This window comes from Armigeres subalbatus, chromosome 3 (genome assembly GCF_024139115.2).
Source record: "Armigeres subalbatus isolate Guangzhou_Male chromosome 3, GZ_Asu_2, whole genome shotgun sequence".
Lineage (NCBI taxonomy): Eukaryota > Metazoa > Arthropoda > Insecta > Diptera > Culicidae > Armigeres > Armigeres subalbatus.
In genome coordinates this window covers 369,921,140-369,941,400 of record NC_085141.1, presented here as the reverse complement: position 1 = coordinate 369,941,400, position 20,261 = coordinate 369,921,140, and the positions used below count along the sequence as shown (strand labels likewise).

The following is a 20,261-nucleotide window of genomic DNA, read 5'->3' as shown; positions in this document are numbered from 1 at the left end:
TGGTATGTCTGCTAAAATTGCTTACCGGGTAAAATCCTGTCGTGACTTTTGTCCACAGCCTTCCCAGATTATCTGCTTCCGATTTTCTCGTGAGATGGGCTGATTGCTGACGGTGGCAATTTTGACGATTCTCGGGTTTCTTGCCTTTTCAGCGGTCTTGTCAAGCCGATGAGTTTTACCAGCGACACTGTCTTGCAGCCGCAAGAATCACACGCGAAACCGTTATTGGCGAGAATGACTGAGCTCCCGTTTTCACAGCCTGTTCACGAACTTTTATTTTCTTTGTTGGTTCCAATCTTCTCGATGTTGCTTTTTTCCCCACAGCGGATGTTGCAACTGTCATCTTGTGCGACAGGAAAATCTTCAACCGGTGCATCATTTTCAAGTTTGTACCTTTTGTACTTGCGATTATTTACATTCAGGACAGTTTACACTGGGATGAATGATCGAACTTATTTGCACACTGGACGAAATTTAGTCAAAATAAAGCAAAATCATAACTTACGTAACAGTGCAGAGGAACGGCACTATCATCACACGGTCGCATATGCTCCTGGACTTTGCGGACGACATCGACCTTATTGGAATCGATCGCAAAGCAGTAGTGGAGGATTTTGTCCCACTAAAGAGGGATACGGCGAGGATAGGCTTAACCATTAACTCTACCAAAACAAAGTACATGGTGGCAGGTAGACATAGGGAAGACCTAGTGGTGTTGGTGCAGAGGTAGTGCTTGATGGGGATGTGTTTGAAGTTGTTGAAGAATTTGTTTACCTTGGAACGCTTGTGACATGTGACAATGACGTTTCCCGTGAAGTGAAAAGACGTATTGCTGCTGCGAATAGGGCCTTTTACGGATTTCGTAACCAGCTTAGGTCCCGCAACATGCAGACGGAAACGAAATTTGCTCTATACAAAAGTTTGATTCTACCAGTGGCTCTTTATGGACATGAAGCATGGATATTAAAAGAGGCGGACCGGAGAGCTTTCGGGGTTTTCGAGCGAAAAGTGCTGCGTACAATACTTGGAGGGAAACTAGACAATGGTGTGTGGCGCAGACGCATGAATCATGAGCTGTATCAAGCATACGCTGGCTGCACGCGGTGTAATCGGACCTGGGGACCCTGAACGTTCGGGGAAACTGGAAGAACATCGCCCAAGACCGACGATTATGGAGCTCTGCCGGAAGCAAAAGCACACTCAGAGGTGGCACGGCATAGGTGTATCGACGTTGTAGCCAACCAGGTATCCAGGTAGGTAACTCCATCTCTGAGTGTGCTTTTGCTTCCGGAAGATGGGGATTCTGCAAAATTATGTCATTTGTAATGGTACAGTGGTCCATGCGTCATGACTCGCTTAGAAATAGGGTTATCCAAGATATTTCACAATCACATGTGCTCTCAATTCTTTATTGGTTAAAGGTAGTTATTATATAGTGATTAAAAGGCTGTTCGGTCTAAAAAACATTGGTCAATTTAATACTATGATGTTTATTTAAAAACCAAATTAACATATATTACAAAAAAATATCCACCTATTTAACAGTCTCCTCCAAGAACTATTCAGGCTTATCTGTTCTGGGTTTGAAAGGATCACTCCACACTCTCATATCTGAAATTAAAAGTATTTAAATATATTTTTCTTTAAATATTTTGCTTTCCGGTAGAAACTGAAGTAGGCACTCCAGAACATCGAAAGTTTTTTTTAAGGAAGAAAGAAGTAGGTTTATGTTAACAAATTCCATTTAAAAACCTAAGAACACTACAGAATTTTGTAACTTTTTTATTCTTCAAACCCGATCAATAAATTCACGAAATTCAATTTCGCTACCGCTCAACACTACAAAAAATATGATAAGATGATGATGATACTACCACAGACAAACAGACATAACACTCTTGAAATTTCCATCGTTCACTGATTTACTGGTCAATTCAAATAATCATTAGTTGGCCAATCGATCACCCGTGGCGCGCGCATCGGATTTGCTTTAGTTTGACGTTTGCTCACTACCGCTATCTGGTTCGTGATTTGCCCAACTAACTGAAATCAACAGATGTCGTTAGTGTTTGAACGACGATGAATTTGATGAGTGAATGTTCAATGTGTTATGTCTGTTTGTCTGTGATACTACCATCCGCCTATATAGCACTGGTCATATCTGACAAACGATTTGATCTTACTTATATTATTGTTTATATTAAATCAATATCCTGTATGAAGGGCCAAAATGGTTGTGGTGGATCTATAAGCAGAGACATTTATGCGAAATCCACGGAATGAGTAGATAATCTCTACCCAAAAGAAAGTTCGCACAATTTATAGTAAAATAAAGCCCTCGTTTCCCAGATTGATTAAGGTACCCCGGGGCAAGTGGGACCTAAAAAAACGCTAGTTCAGCAAAATCGCTAACGCATACTTAGAAAACAGGGCATTTCAGGACATTAACCACGGATACATCATTATGTGCTTCCGTTGTTGAAGTGTAGACGTGTTGTAAGCCATTCATTCAGTTACAAAACGTATTGGTAGTGACAGAAATAAATTTACCTGTGGGACCCACTTACCCCTTCAAACGGGGCAAGTGGGACCTATTCTGCTTTATACTGTCGAACGAAACTAACTTGAAGAATGTAGATATAATGTTCATGTAATTTCCGAGTCGTAGTATTTCAGATCATGGATGGGGGTTTATTGATTGTCAAAAGAAAGGGATTATGATGTTAGCAGATATAAAAACAAGACAACAGCCGGTTTACTGTTTAATTGTCTGTTGTCTGGCTTTACATTAGCTTATTTTCTTACCAAATGTGTAAGATGGAAGAGATAAGCAAATCTTTGTTTACTTTTCGAATAAATGTTTCTCTGTTTAACACAAATTATTACATAAACTAACTTCAAAACGTCAAAAGGAACGTTTTTATTCAGGCGGTGTTGTAAATTTGTAATAGAACGAAATAGCCAATGTATGCCTTAAGCACTTTATTTATCTGAAGATCGGTTAATCTGATGCGAAGTTTAAAAATAACAAAACACAAGACAAAACCTGTTGATCTATCTATATAGAATAAATTGATTGTTTGCACTGTAAACAGAAAATTTTGCATAGTTATTACCATTGCTCTTTTCCATTAGGGAGATAATTTTCAGAAACTAAAATTCACATTTGGTAAATCAACTGTACACTACTTCTTAACAACTAAACCAACGATATCAACTGCATTTGATTCAGATCGATATGATATATGAGTGTTGAAGTTATTTTTACTAGACAACAATCTAGAAACAGGTAAAATGGCTCTTTCGAAAATGTTGTTGAAATATGTCCCACTTGCCCCATGTATGTTAAAAATCAAGGGAAAATTAAAATTGCAGATTTTAACTTTAATCAAAACCTTTAAAGCGTTTTTGATGTCACACAATTATTCAATTGCTCTAAATATTCACTTTCCAAATCAATGATGAATTTAGAAACGACTATTTTGTTGGAAATCCATTGAATTAAAATAAAAGTAATAGATTTTATTCATGATCAAGTCATGATTAAACAATACCATTAGTATGGTGCCGCATATGGTTTTGATTCCAATTTTTTGTGTGTCAGGCGAATTCGTTGATAATTCTGCTTCATCTTTCTAGAACATTGTTACCATCAAAAACGTTCACCTATTTATCTGTAGCCATAGTACCCACTTACCCCGTATTTTCACTTGCCCCGGGGTACCTTACTACAAAAAAATATAGGCCCAAAAAATGGACGAGAATGATGAATAGCGGGTCGATAGGTTTATTAGAAGAAACTGAACCTTAGCGATTTGTGGCTCAGCGTCCAAAAGCTCAGGTTTGAATAGAAAACTATTTATTCTCTCCAAACACTTCGACCAGTTCGGACGATCTTTGACGAGGATTGTGACACCGCGTTTCGCGAATCGAATTTTCTAGAAGAAAAAGAGGATTAGTGAAAAAAACTGATTAACCTAAAGTGTAAATTACTGTAAATAATAGTGATAAGATTACAATTAGTTACTGTAAGTATTCTCCATATAGTTAGTTTTATTGGGTATCAACTTGACGGACGTGTTTTCTGGGCGAATTTCTTGGAAAAAGGGTTGCTCTAGGGGACGGTCCACATGTGGGAACGTGATGGAGGCGGGAATTGAAGACAAAATGGAAGACGATGATTGGGGCAAATCATAAGAAAATCGAAAGCTAGACATAAATATTCAGATGACGAAAGTGAGAAGGAAATAAGAGTGAAGCGCAGCAAACAAAATGGCGACAGAAAACGGAAACAAGACAAGTATCAAACGACACGTGACATTGCTGATGACGATGAGGCGAAAAAACAAAATGGCGACGCCGACAAAAACGCACACGCACAAATACAAAACACTGAACAACCACATACAATGTCAATGGCAAGTACAAAACCAAAAACAGACTTAATGACAAAAAGACAAAACAAAGACAAGACTGACGGAAATTACAATGACAGTTGGACCAAAAACCATCACTACACGACTTTTATCATTGAAAAGGAAACTAAAGAAAATGACAAAGAGAAAGGAATCAAACATCCACATCCGATGGAAGTGGCAAAAATGCTCAAAAACATAGGTGTAACCAAGTACAGCTCAATGAAAGGAGTAGGCCGTGGTAAATTTCAGATAAGCTTCGACAAACCGAGAGATGCAGAACAATTACTAAACTCAGATTTATTGAAGAATAGTTTTGGGTACACAATCTTTGTTCCAACCAGATTTAAGGAAAGCATAGGAGTGGTAGGTGATGTGCCGCCATCAATAACAGACCAGGGGCCTGTAGCATAATCGAAATTTTACTAATAATATTAGTAGCGTAGCTTGTAACTTGTATTTTTTCTGTTGCATAATGAATCTACAAGTATGAATTTACAAGACTAATATTACAAGTAAACCGCACTAATAATATTATTGGAACTTACAAGTAACTGTTGCATAAAAAAAAAAAAGAAGAAATTATTAGCGTTGACTTGTAGTTTCTTTTACAAGTATGAATGGTGCTGTAATTCAATTTACAAGTTGATTTTATTTTATTATTTTAGCTGTGCAAAGTAATTATGCATCGTTTAATTGTTTTTAACGACTTAACAGAGAAAGAAACTATTATTCTAGTTGCCTCAAATGACCATATAATGAAATACTGTGCACTAAGAATAATTTTCTCGTTCCCATATAATACTGAGAATTATGAAAATTTTCAAATGACTTTGGTTATAGTAGAAGTAATTTAAGTGGTGACATCAAGTATACAAATTGTGGAGCGCTAAATATCATTAGCAATTATGCAGTACACAGAAACCCAAAACTTTGTTGTTGTTTTAGCTCAAATCCGTACTTTGGACCAATAACCCAATTTTGAGTAAAATGAGTTTCCTATTAACACTTAGTAGTTTAACTTAATCCACTTAAAACATATTAACCAAAGCTGAGCTTAGTTTACCCAAAGTTTACTTTATTCATCTCAAAATTGAGAATATATTAATTTACTTAAATTTGTATTATTGTAGAAATATTTTATTATTATACTAAACAATCTCGTTTAAGACCATGCATATTGCTTTATGTTTGACACCAATCATGGGAAAGAAAGGAAAAACGGAAAAACTACCTGAATTCTGAGTAGAATTTATTACGATATTTTCATCAGTTAGTAATATATGTTGAACTAAAAAAGAAATTGTCCAAATTTCATAATCGAATTAGAGGCAAAATCTAAACCCGCATAAGTCTTACAAATCACGTAAATTAAACCCTCTTCAAAAACCCACACAAAGTTTAGCGGGATTCAATTTATCATGAAGGATACGTTCGCGTAACTTACAAATCGCTTTAAATAAAACTTAAATCAATCCCAAAGACCACGTAAAAACGACTCCAGTGTGCATTACTTTGGCTTGGTTAAAAATGCCATTACCACGAAGCCGGCTTAAACCGCGGAATCAATCAATAAAAGAGAGTGTTCCGTGCATACCTATCGCAGTCAAAATATATATTCTATCCACAAATTTGCAAACAAACATAAACAAATCGTTTACCTCCGCATTGACAGTGAACTGTCGGATGAATTTTGACAGTTAAATGAACCTGACGGACTTGTAATTTCAACCTTACTAATAATACAAGTACTAATATTATTAGTTGGCAAAACATTATTATGCGACGCAAATTACAAGTACTTGTAATTTGTTGACTTGTAACTTGTAACTTGTAGCCAATATTATTAGTCTGATTATGCTACAGGGCCCAGGAGGTAATGGAAAATGTTGTATGTGAAAACAACATCAAAGTGTTCAAGGTGGAAAGGATCAACAAAAGAATAGGAGAAAACAGATTCCAACCAACATACTCCATTAAAATTTTCGTCAGGGGTGAAAAACTCCCGAAATCACTTGAAATTTACGGAACAAGGCGGTCGGTAGAACCGTATGTGTTTCCATTAAAAATCTGTGTAAAATGTTGGAGATTTGGTCATAGGGACAAGTTTTGCAAGTCTAGGGAAGCAAGGTGTTGCAACTGTGGTCAGGAACATACTGAGGACAAATGTGATTCAATGGAACCGAAATGTGTTAACTGTGCTGGAATTCATAAAGCGTCGAGTAAGGAATGCCCAGAAAGATCTAGACAGGACTTAATTAGACAGGATATGGCCATCAATAAGACATCATATTTTGAAGCATCGGACAAATACCCAAGACATACGAAACAAAACCTACAAGCACGATTAGACTCAATAAGAGACTTTCCCCAACTAGAAAATAACAAACCCAGGAACATCCAGAATAACACCCAACAAACTAAACAACAAAGAAGGCGTAACGATATCCTAACACCACACTTCCAAACTCCTCAGAATTTATTCAATACGCAAAACATCCATCACGAGTTTTCACCAAATCCATACAGAACCACCGAAATTGAAAAAATAACACAAATAATAAAAGACGATCTGATCCGACAATTCAACTTAAACAACCTTTTCGACAAGATTAAAACCATTCAAAAAACCATCATCCAAAGTGCTAATAAAACGGACAGTATTGACCAAGATTTATTACTAATAGATATCAGCGAAGAACTTAATAAAATAATAAATCCGGAAGTAAACGAACTAATCACTAGCATAGATAAACTGTCAACTAACAATGCTTAATACATTAAAAAAACTTGAAATAATCCAAAACAATATCACAAGCTTAAGACCAATAGACACTAGAGAGACCTTAAAAAACTTCCTACTAAAAAACAAAACTGATATAGTAATCCTCAGTGAAATCTGGTTAAAGAAAGACGAACATTACAAGTTTCCAGGCTATAAACTTCTGACTGAAACCAGAGCCGCCGCCTATGGTGGGGTTGGTTTCCTCGTCAAAATGAAATAGAATTTAAATCACACAAACTACCCAAATTACATCCCATTGAATCAATTGCAATAGTCACACAAAACACACAACCCAAAATTTTGTTTATCTCAATTTACATTTCACCCCTACCTGTTAACAATAATGATATAAAAGAACCCTTTAAAAACTACTGGACACAATATATGACTTTAATGGCTCAGTTATATCAGCAGGTGACTTCAATGCCCATAATCAACTACTGAATCCATCACATGAAACTGTCCAAGAGGAGAACTGCTCGAACAATTGTTAGATAATAGGAACTTAGTATTTCTGAATGATGGTTCAGGTACATTAATTAGGGCCCCAACACTATACCATCTGCCATAGATTTGACATTTGCAACACCAGAACTAGCTAGTAAAATAGATTGGAAGGTCACAGAAGAAGACTTTTTTAGCAATCATAGAGTTATTCATTTCAATATAGACAGCACAGCATACAATTACAAGTACAAACATGATTTTTTCAATAAAAACCAAGCCATACAAAAACTAAATACACTACAACCTCATGCTTTCCATACACCAGAAGACATAAGTGAAATAGTTCAGGAAATAGTTCAAGATTGCACATACAAGATAAATTCGAACAAAAATAGAAACCCAAAATCATGGTGGACCATCAGATCAAAGACATGCTAGACGAAAAAACAGTAAATTAAGAGACTTCTTAAGAAACCAAACAGATCAAAACTTTACAGAATTTAAAAAAAAAGTAAAGCCATACTGAAAAGAGAAATAAGACGAGAAAAAAGGAAGAGTCGAATAAAAAAGATAGACTCAATTGACAATACTATGGACAATAAAACACTCTGGAATACAGTAAGAATAATGAGTGGAGGTCGACCAGCTAAAAACAACTTAAATCTCTTGAACAACAATAGTTTATCCCAGCAGTTCATGAACTTAAATTTCCCTCCAATAACAGACAGAATAACATTTACCCAAAAACCAGGAAAAGAAATAGAGGTAAATTACACAGAAATAAGTAAAATAATCAAATCCAAAAAAGATCATTCAACACCAGGTATAGATAAGTTATCATTCTTTATCTTGAAAAACATCAAATTTAACTTAATAATTCGATTTACGGAACTCATGCAGGAAGTATTGAATACAGGACGAATTCCAAAAGACTGGAGAACAATAAACATAATACCCCTACTAAAACCAACTAAGGAACCCGACAAACCACAATCATATAGACCTTTAGCTATGATAAATGTCCTAATAAAACTAATAAACAACGTAGTTAAAAATAAGCTTAATGATTTCCTAAAAGACAATAACGTCATACCGCTTAATTCATATGGTTTCAAAAAACATACCTCTGCTATAAATTGTGTAAACACACTAATTTCAAAAATTTATGAAGCTAAAAGAGAAGGTATGGTCCTTGCGGCAACCTTCCTTGATCTTACCAAAGCATTTGACAATGTAAACGTTAGTAAACTCCTTTCAATCATGGAACATCTTAGAATACCATCTGAAATTGTCAATTGGGTTTATAACTATTTAAAAGAAAGAAAAATGATACTAGAACTAAATGATGGTACACGAATAGTACAAACTACAAACAAAGGCTTACCGCAGGGATGTCCTCTATCACCCATCCTTTTTAATATTTACACTCATATAATTCACCAACTGATTAGGAATGACGAAATACTCATACAGTTTGCAGACGATTTTACAGCTGTAGTAACAGGATTTAGTGTAGCAACAGTAGCAGAAAAAATGAACATATTCCTGACCCGATTATCACTAGAATTTGAAAAACTAGAAATGGAAATAAACCCACTAAAATCAGCAACAATAGTTTTCAAAAATAAATTCGACCCGTCTATTAATATACGCATTAACAATTCAATAATACCAGTAGTACCAAATCATAGAATACTAGGAGTTCATTTAGACCATAAATTGTCGTTCAAAACACACATTAATAATAGTATAATAAAAGCAAAGAATAAAATTAATATTTTGAAAATGATTAGTCGAAAACGTAGTGGCGCACACCCGGAACAAATGTTGAAAATTTATAAAGCTATAGTAAGACCCAACATAGAATATGGTTTAACAATAATCGGAATAGTATGTAAAACAACATTTAAGAAATTAGAAACTGTTCAAAACTTAGCTATTAGAACTTCTCTAAGATATCTACAATCGACACCCAACCATGTAATCCTATGTGAATCAGGAGAAATACCTTTGAAAAAAGAGCAGATATGCTAGCCCTGAAAGAAATAAGTAAAACACTGTTCCATAGAAATAGTCCAATAGTAGAAAGTTTGTATGCCATCATGAATTTAGACCATCTTCCAAAACATATATCTTTTCTTGAAAAACAGCATCACTGAATAACTACCTACTTTTACAACTACTACCAAAATTGACTCCAGTTCACGATAACAGATCAAACAATAGAATAACTATCAGAAACAATATAAAGGAAATCAAAAGAAAAACATTAATACTAACACACAAAAACAAATAGTATTAGACTTAATAGACAATTACTACAAAACTGTTACCAAATTTATACTGACGGTTCCATTTCAAACACACTAGTAGGATGTGGATTCTATGATGCTTAGGAGAAAATTTCTTATAGTAGCAAACTAAGAACTGGATACACTATTTTGAGCGCCGAGATAGTAGCCATAATCAATGCAGTAAACTATGCTAAAAACAAAAATATAGATAATATAGCTATACTAACTGATTCCAAAAATGCTTGCACACTACTCCTAAAACCAATGGAAACTGATAATAGTTTAATAGTAAAATTATGGAACGAAATACAACAAACAGACTTCAGTAAAATATACATACAGTGGATACCAGGACATATTAATATAATAGGAACGATCGAGCTGATTATGCAGCTAAAATGGGTACAACTAAGACTACAGAAGAACAAATAGGATACTCACTACCGGACTTACTAAACATATTCAAAAACGAAACTAATAAAGAATGGCAGGAACAATACGAATTAATTTCAACGGAGAAAGGCAAATTTCACTATGAACATTCTAAAACAATCAGCAATACACCGTGGTTCAAAGGACTAAATTTAACGACAATAGAAAAAAGATATTTTAGTTACTAGATAAAAATTGTCGCTGTCGTCGCTGTCCGGAACATCTTTTGCTGGCGAGGATAGGGGAGCTAAATGTCAAAGAAGGAAAATCCATACGATTTGACAGGTATGTACCACACATGTTTCGGACAGCAGAACAAAGGGAACAGTAGCGACAATCTTTATCTAGTAACTAAAATATCTTTTCAATAGAAGTAATACAAATCGGACGTATCAGAACAGGACATGTAGTAACGAAAGAAAAACTAGCAAACTGGAATCTTGTCTCAAATTCTCGTTGCGACCATTGCGGGAACACAGAGGACTTATCACACATTCTTTATCACTGCCCTAAATACAATTTAAACAGAACAAACACCCCCATACTAAATAATAATACACCATTGATTAATATTCTTCAAAAAATGACCCCAGAGAACACAAACAAATTGTTGAATACCTGAGAAAGATTGACAAATATCTCGCGTAACATATGATTACGGCTTATAAACCAAAACCATGATTTTTCATTTTCTAGCATAAACGATTGCTTTGTAAATGATTCTTTATCGTAGGTAAAACTCCGTACTTAATATCTCTTAAGAAACACATTTATTGCTATTTTGAGTGAACGTCTCATGAACAATGTGCACCATAGTGGTTTTTAAGTCCTTTGCTGGCGCCCTTAACTACCATGCGGAATGTTTGCTTTGGTTTTTACGCCGTTCACTTTATATTGTTTATTTAGAAAAACTAGCTTCAAGTTATTTCAAAATGTATATTATTACTAGGTTTTTGATATATCGCATAGCAGAACTACTCTGACTAACAAATCTAGACAAATCCGATGGTGTTACTAGCTTTGAGCAAACGGCTTAAAAACCAGACGTGTTGCCGGTAATGCGAGTAAACGGCGCGACTTGTTTTAGCTGAAATTTTGAAGAATTCGAATAGTTTTTCAATTAATCTTTATCTGCTCTTATAAGTTATATGCCAGTGGAATCTGCTATAGGATAGCGCACCGGAATATTGCTGCGAAGAGCTTTTTTGGGAGTAGTTTTTTTGTTATTCTGGGACTCCTGTTTGGGGCCCAGAATTTAAAACTAATTTAACGTAACCTCAATGGCTCAGCGAAAAAAAAAATATATAAGTACCAGGGAAAACTTTTCAAACATCTTTTCATTGCGCTGCGTTTCTAAAGTTTCGAAACATTTTTCTTTTATAATTTTGGATCATAATTGAGAAAATATTTTTCACTGAAAAATTCAGCAAACGGAAAGTAAACAAAAAGTTTACCGAATAACTCAGTAATAACATGTACTGACTTAATCGGTACTTTTTGACAATTCCGGACCAATTTTGTATTACCGAGTTTTCAGTAATTGAACTAATTACCGACTTAAGTCAGCTGTTCAAAAACTCAGTAAAATTTTACCGAGTTCGGTGATCAAAAGTTACTGTGTATGATATAACCATTTACGAATGGCATTGACATGGTATTTGCAATGAAATAAGCTTCTACTTCAATAAATGAATTAAATTACTCATAGAAAACTTGAACCTCATTTTTCTCTGCATTTTTTCTCAGCATTGTTGGTTTTTCGGCCCTAATCATATGTTGCTCGAGATATGTTTGAGATTTAAAAATAAATAAAAAATAAATGTAATCAAATCACGAAAGATTATCAGTAAAATACTGAAGGGGCATCAGTTTCGGTATCCCGAACGATGATTTTTAAAACACCACAAATGTCACAATCCTTGGCTTTATGGATCAAAAGGTCTGAGCCATCAACAAGAGAGAAAAAAAAAAGAAAACTATTTAGAGCTTTTAACGGAATGTATTCACTTTTCTTAAAAAGAGTTAGTTGTACCACCAACGTTGTACTATTCTATTGAATAAACTCGTCGTATGAAGTGAGCTCAGTGATGCAGATTTCTGGTTTCTCCCTCCCTGTTTCTCCAAATATAAATATGTATTTTTATTACTGGAAGAAAATGTCATCAACGTTATTAGCAATCGAGAAAGCAATCAATACAGTGATTCATCCAATTTTGGTTCGTCATTTTATGAGCGAATTAGAGGAAAAAACGTAAAAGATTTGTTTAGGCTTGCCAATCCGCTTCAGATTGCATTTTTTTATCCAATGGAAAACTACAATAAGTATTGGCCAAACGAAGGACACATACACATTTATACTGGGGGTTGCCGTAGGTTCATATTATTTTTTCAGGAATTTTGGTCAATGTTACTGGAGCTATATTATCACACTATGCTATGAATGAATAGAAAAGTTAATTCAATGTGCCAGTAAAATAGCTTTACATTCGAAGATACAAGGACAACGCACACAAGAAATATGTATGTTTTGTACGTACCTACAAAATATAATTTCTAAGTTTAAAAGTTGATTAAGTATTTTTACTTGAACGGAAATAGAGCGTGTAAGGACCTTCATCCAGCTAAAAAGAATCGAAATTGATCGAAAGAAAACCTCACCCACCACCAAACCCCTGACCACACTCTTTGGATAGACCCCTGTTTTTGCCTATTATTGATTAGGACTAAAATTTATTATGTGGGGAGCATGAAGCCTGATCCTCATTGGAATTTGGATACCTAGTAATTATGTAATTTGTGAATGGACCCCTAGGTTGTCAATTGTTCGAGTATATATTTGAAACTTACTTCCCGGTTGAATTTCCTCTTGTTGGAGGTTTGCTCGGTTAATTTTCTGAACTTTTCCTACAAAGAAAAGATACTCTGAAAACAGTTACATACAAAATACTGAGAAATGTACTTACGATATTCCTCCGGATACAACATTGGGTGAACGATGATCGGATAGCAAGCTAATCCAATCAGCCCCACAAGTCCGCCTATGAGGAAAGCGTAGTTTTTTCCCCGCAATCTTATCGGTGCCATTTCCACACAAGTCGAATCCCTATCTTCTGTCCTATATAAAAATGTTTCAAATTATTGCACAATTTCACTGCGAATAGCCGATAAATCTCGCGGCACGCTTCAAGTCACATCAATGTTATGCAAAATGCACCTCGGACCAAGAGAGCAAAACACATGATTTTGACATTTTCTTCTGTGTTGCATTTTCTTGAAGATGCAATGCATCCCCTGAGACTGATCTCAGAGTAAATATTCTTCTTTGCCGACCTTCCCGGGAGATCCGATGCGACATAAACGTTTAGGTGCCTGCCAGAGTAGACGCGTCTACGCGACGCGGCGCGAAAATTGCACACAAAGGAATAACAATCAATAATAAGGAGCTGTCAAATCGTATGGACGCTTCGCTTCGCTTCGCACTTCGCGTCTACTCTGGCCGCACCCTTAGAATAGCGAGCTGGGTGGTGCGGATAGAATCGATTTGGTTGTCAAACTGAAGCCAAAATTTTCTATTGTGCCGGAGCCAAACATTGAAGATTGTAATTAATTGCATATTATTCGGCAACTCGGCCGTACGAAAACCATTTTTTTGTTAAATATCTTGGCTGTGCATATGCACAGCATATGTTTCGAAATGGACAAATTGATATGAAATTTGCGAAAAAGAATCCACGTGTCTTGGAGGGACTCGAACCCTCAACCTCCTACTCTCTAGATAGGCGTGATAACCCCTACACAACAAGACCACTTAAAGGTCACGTTTGCGGAAAAGCCATCAGAATCCGAGTACCAACCTCCACCGCGGTTAGCTCTCTTTTTTGCAAATTGAATATCTTTCGGATGCTTGATTTGTCCAATCTCCACATGTGCTTTACTATTGTATACCCACAGCCAAGCGAGTGCACATTGTTTATGATTGATGATTGTGGTTATGTTCGTTTCAGATCCTACACGTAAAAAAATAACCTTATATGTTATGGCAAAAAACCATTCGAAAATACTTATACTCTTCATTATGCCACCTAATGAATGATCCCGTATCAAAAAGCTAATAACATTCATAAGTTAATGAAAAGTATAAGTTTCCAAATATATGTGACTAATGCGATGTATAAGTTTTTCTTATACATGTCATTAAGCGCCGGCTTTGGCAAAAAAGTATTAGAAATATTAATAATAAACAACATTAAATTTTTTTACGTGTATATTGAGAAGTATTGTTATTATTCGGGAAAAAAATAAAAACAAATTTAGTTTGAGTTTTATATTCTTTGTAACAAATAGGTTTAGGTATATTATATTTCGAGTGGAAAATTAGTAAGAATGCAATTAAAAAGTACTCATTACGAAATTTTACGAGATTCAACAGCTGATTGGAGCAGGAATGTATGTAAACCATCGTAAAGTCACGCAGAGTCTCGCGCATTTCCCGAATAAAAAATACAGTAGAATAACAATAAAATTTATTGTAACACTACTATTAATAGCATTAATTTAGCAAAAGATTATATTGTAAATGAAACCATAGAAATACATTAGAATGCATTGTTATGAACCATTTACTCAAATGTAAATGAAGTTTTCGCAATAGAATATATGGGTTGTTAAGTATCGTAACTATACAAAATCTGAGATTTTTTCATACATTTTTTTCGACACACAATAGAGTGTATGGTTAATATATTGTTGAAATATCCGAGCAAAACTGTTCAAAATACAATGGATTGTATTGTATTTGTATAGTAAAACAATACGATTTTTGATTTCTCAGTGGTGACAGCTTTACTGTTCAACAATGCAATTTAAAGGGAAAAAATGCATATTTGGCGCTATGAGGTAAAAATTGTTATATAGTTTATATGCAATGTAAAGAAACGTTTCAAAAGTTATCAATGTATGAATTTTATGTACGAAAACGTTTCAAAAACAATTGCAAGTATTGTTACGTTAGAGATATATGTTGATGTATTGTATCCTCAGTGTTGATACAATCTGTGCAACCATCAAGAAACAATATATCCTATTGTATACTGTACATTGTATGGTAATTCAATTGTTTACACTTTTGAACCAATAGTACATTTTTATCCGGGTAGTGCGCCCTCATGAAGCTTGGAAAGAGAAAATCGAAGAACGGGAAATGTTTGACAGCCAAGGAACTGCAAAATAATTTTGCTTATGTGATTGATTTCAAAATATCCCTCTACTCTCTTGAGAGCAGAAAATCGGCTCTATCCGCAGCACCCAGGTAGCGAGGACAATAATTCATGTTTACATTGTGCTAATATTGCGCTAGCATTGTCGGATAGTGCATTGTCCGCTAGAACTAGCGCATATGTAAACGGGCCATTAACTATCGAACTGTCAAATCTAACCATGCTCCGGGGCAGGGTTATTTTTAACCACGAAGAAATAACCATTGAACTGTCAAATTTTAACTAAAAGTTAAACGAATCGGTGGAATTGTTCACAGCCTATGTAGATATTATTGGCAGTGTAGTATTACGTCGGGGTCGGGAGGCCTCGCTCTCGCTCATCGATGCTTGAATACTCGGGAAGGTAACTGCGTAAAAGAAGCACTGTTGGTGGAATAATCTGTCGAAGATTCATAAGGCGCTAGTTATGAATTTCACTAATCCAGTTCGCTGAGTGTAATGCTACGTTTTGACAGGGCAAGTGAATAGGTCATTGCGCGCGGCAACCCTAACCTCACTATTTTGACAGGTGCTGGTCCTGTTGTTTACGTTTCGGACTTAGAATTTTTTTTATCCAAATTAAATCTGCATATTGCACGATGTTGAAGATATTCTGTACATTCCGCATTCAAATATTGGTAATTATCGATAAGTTTAGGTAATTATCGATCAGAAAATCCAAAGAATCATAGAAGAATCTAAAAATTAAAATAAAGTCGTCTGTAAACAACAGGACCAGTACCTGTCAAAAGTCGTGCGTGACGTCACTGTGCAATGGAGTATTGAACAACTCAGTTGAAATCAATTCCCGAATAAAAAATATTATAGAAAAACAATACAATTTATTGTAACATTACTATAAAGCACAATAAATTTACAATAAATTTTAATGTAGATAAAATTAGCAACTCTATAACCCTATAACCCTATAATAGTATTTCTAGATAAAATTATTGAAATACATTACACGTAAAAAAATGTAATGTTATTTATTATTAAGATTTCTAATACTTTTTTGCCAAAGCAGGCGCTTAATGATATGTATAAGAAAAAACTTATACATCGCATTAGTCACATACATTCCGAAACTTATACTTTTCATTAACTTATGAATGTTATTAGCTTTTTGATATGCAATCATTCATTAGGTGGCATAATGAAGAGTATAAGCATTTTCGAATGGTTTTTTGCCATAACATATAAGGTTATTTTTTTACGTGTAGAATGTATTGTTATGAACCATTCATTAAATTGTAAATAAAGTTTTCGTATTAGAACGTACGGGTTGTTAAGTATCGTAACTATACAAAACCCGAGATTTTTTCATACACTTTTTTTTGTCCAACAATTGAGTGTATCGTAAATATATTGTTGAAATATCCGAAAAAAACCGTTCAAATTACATTAGGTTGAATTGTATTTTTATAGTAAAACAATACGATATTGGATTTCTTAATTATGACGGCTTTACCGTTCAACAATGAAATTTTAAGAAAAATAATGCATATTTTCGGCAATAAGGCATTTTATGAGACGTTCCGCGGTGGCCCGTTTATTTACTTCTAATGTTTTGTTTTGGTATGATTCTGCGTGAACATTCCGTTAGGTCCGAACACAAAATAATGTTTGTAACTTTTTACTTTTCATTCGTGTTTTCTTCAGCATTTCATGCTTAGAATGCAATGGTATGAATTATCTAACGCTACATTTTAGGAATCATATGAAAAACTATGTTCTAAAACCCTGGTAGACGAAAAGTAAAACAGGTTGAATTGATGATGGGACCCATCGGAATGTTCGGCGGGAAATTACCAAACAAACGGGCTCCCACTAATTGTCAAAGTAGATAAACACGAGAAAAACAGCTGTTTCGATCTGTCTCATAAAATGCCTTATGGGATAAATATCGCGTATTGCTTATATGCATTTTGAACAAAATCTTCAGAAGTTATCAATGATTAAAATTTATGCACTAAAATGTTCTAAAAACAATTGGAAGTATTGTTACATTAGAGAACAATGTTGACGTATTATATCCACGGTGTTGATACAATATGGACAACCATCAAGAAACAATATATCCTATTGTATACCGTAGAGCATATGGTAATTCAATTGTTTATACTGTCGAGTCTATGGTACACTTTTATTCGGGTTGCCAAAAGTTGAACATGTTCAACTTTCTTTTCGTTCAAGTGAATTGAATTAAGGTGTTTACACGTTCAATTTGCGTTCGATTCAAGCGACTTGCTCAATTCACTTGCCTTATTTAAACCACAGAGAACAGACGTTGAAGCTCCACTTGCCATGTTGTGATAACTTTTTACTGTTCATTTACTTTGGAATGTCGCCGTGTATCCCGTGCATAATCAGCGCTAGCGTCATCAAAAAATGCCACTGTGCGCTAGTGTCGTTATGCAAGCAAGAGCATACCAGCGCCATCGTGTTGTCAAAATGAGATTGTGAGTTGCAATGTCGACGTCGATGGCGTTGAGGTTCGGTGTGTTTGTTTACACATGTTTTGCAAAAAAAATTGTTCGAGCCTCCATGTCTGTTCTCTGTGTTTAAACGTAGCATAAAGGACGTTTGTCATACTCATAATTGGGTTGTTAGGGGTATATATGTTTTTACATATTCTAAATGTGCATAAAAAACTGAGCCTAACCCCAATTTTTCAGAATTTTTGGAGCCCCGGAACAATTTTTAATTTGCATTTTAAATTTATATGGGACTAAAAATTTGTTCTTATGCTGCATGGGCTAACTGTCATTCTATGAATGTTAGTGTCATTCTATCGATTGAAATGGCTTATTTCAGAAAAGCATGCTCTTTATGTTAAACTATAAAAAACCTCATATGTTTCTTTGCTAAACAACCCAATTCTGCCTTCTTTATATGTCATGGGCTGTTTCTTGGGGTTCTTTCTAAAATTACGTAACATGGGTCATTTTAGTTGCCGGAAGAGGGTGAGCTCGATGGGGCCCCTCTTGAGGACTGCTGGAATACAGTCAAAGCAGCCATTAACGACGCAGCGGAGAACAACGTCGGGTATATGGGTCGAGGTCGACGGAACGATTGGTTCGACGAAGAGTGCAGACAGATTCTGGAGGAGAAGGACGCAGCGCGGGCGGTCGCGCTGCAGCAAGGTACCCGGCAGAACGTGGAACGTTATAGACGGAAGCGGAGACAGCAGACCCGCCTTTTTCAGGAGAAGAAACGCCGCCTGGAAGAAGCGGAGTGCGAGGAGATGGAACAGCTGTGCCGTTCTCAAGATACACGCAAATTCTATCAGAAGCTCAACGCATCCCGCAAAGGCTTCGTGCCGCGAGCCGAAATGTGCCGGGATAAGGATGGGAGCATCTTGACGGACGAACGTGTGGTGATCGAAAGGTGGAAGCAGCACTACGAGGAACATCTGAATGGCGCTGAGAGTACAGGCAGTGAAAGTCAAGGCAGCGGAGGAGATGACTACGTCAGCTCAGCGGACGATGGAAGCCAACCAGCCCCCACCTTGAGGGAAGTTAAGGATGCCATTCAACAGCTAAAGACCAACAAAGCCGCTGGTAAGGATGGTATCGGAGCTGAGCTCATCAAGATGGGCCCGGAAACGCTGGCCACTTGCCTGCACAAACTGATAGTCAGAATCTGGGAAACCGAACAGCTACCGGAGGAGTGGAAGGAAGGGATTATATGCCCCATCTACAAGAAAGGCGACAAACTGGAGTGTGAGAACTTTCGAGCGATCACCATCCTTAATGCCGCCTACAAAGTGATATCCCTCGACAACGGACCAGATCTTTACTGTACGGCAAATCCTTCAAAAATGCCGTGAATACCAGGTCCCAACGCACCATCTGTTCGTTGATTTCAAGGCGGCATACGACAGTATAGACCGCGTAGAGCTATGGAAAATTATAGACGAGAACAGCTTCCCTGGGAAGCTTACCAGACTGATCAAAGCAACGGTGGATGGTGTGCAAAACTGTGTGAAGATTTCGGGCGAACACTCCAGTTCGTTCGAATCGCGCCGGGGACTAAGACAAGGTGATGGATTTTCGTGCCTGTTGTTCAACATTGCGCTAGAAGGTGTCATGCGGAGAGCCGGGTGTAACAGCCGGGGTACGATTTTCAACAGATCCAGTCAATTTATTTGCTTCGCGGATGACATGGACATTGTCGGCCGAACATTTGCAAAGGTGGCAGAACTGTACACCCGCCTGAAACGTGAAGCAACAAAAGTTGGACTGGTGGTGAATGCGTCAAAGACAAAGTACATGCTTGTGGGCGGAACCGAGCGCGACAGGGCCCGCCTGGGAAGCAGTGTTACGATAGACGGGGATACCTTCGAGGTGGTCGAGGAATTCGTCTACCTCGGATCCTTGCTAACGGCTGACAACAACGTTAGTCGTGAAATACGAAGGCGCATCATCTGTGGAAGTCGGGCCTACTACGGGCTCCAGAAGAAAGTGCGGTCGAAAAAGATTCGCCACCGCACCAAATGTGTCATGTACAAGACGTTAATAAGACCGGTTGTCCTCTACGGACATGAAACATGGACAATGCTCGAGGAGGACTTGCAAGCACTCGGAGTATTCGAGAGACGGGTGCTTAGGATCATCTTTGGCGGTGTGCA

General features: G+C 36.4%; 1 protein-coding gene across 1 annotated transcript; it reads right to left on the bottom strand.

Moving 5' to 3' along the window:
- Positions 1-1,472: 1,472 nt before the first annotated feature.
- LOC134223571 (small integral membrane protein 20) lies at positions 1,473-13,605 on the bottom strand. Its single transcript, XM_062702752.1, has 3 exons — positions 13,337-13,605; positions 13,221-13,277; positions 1,473-1,611 (listed from the first exon to the last, which is right to left on the bottom strand). Exons 1-3 carry the CDS (start codon positions 13,455-13,457, stop codon positions 1,559-1,561), a joined length of 231 nt encoding a protein of 76 aa, XP_062558736.1. The 5' UTR covers positions 13,458-13,605; the 3' UTR covers positions 1,473-1,558.
- Positions 13,606-20,261: the final 6,656 nt, after the last annotated feature.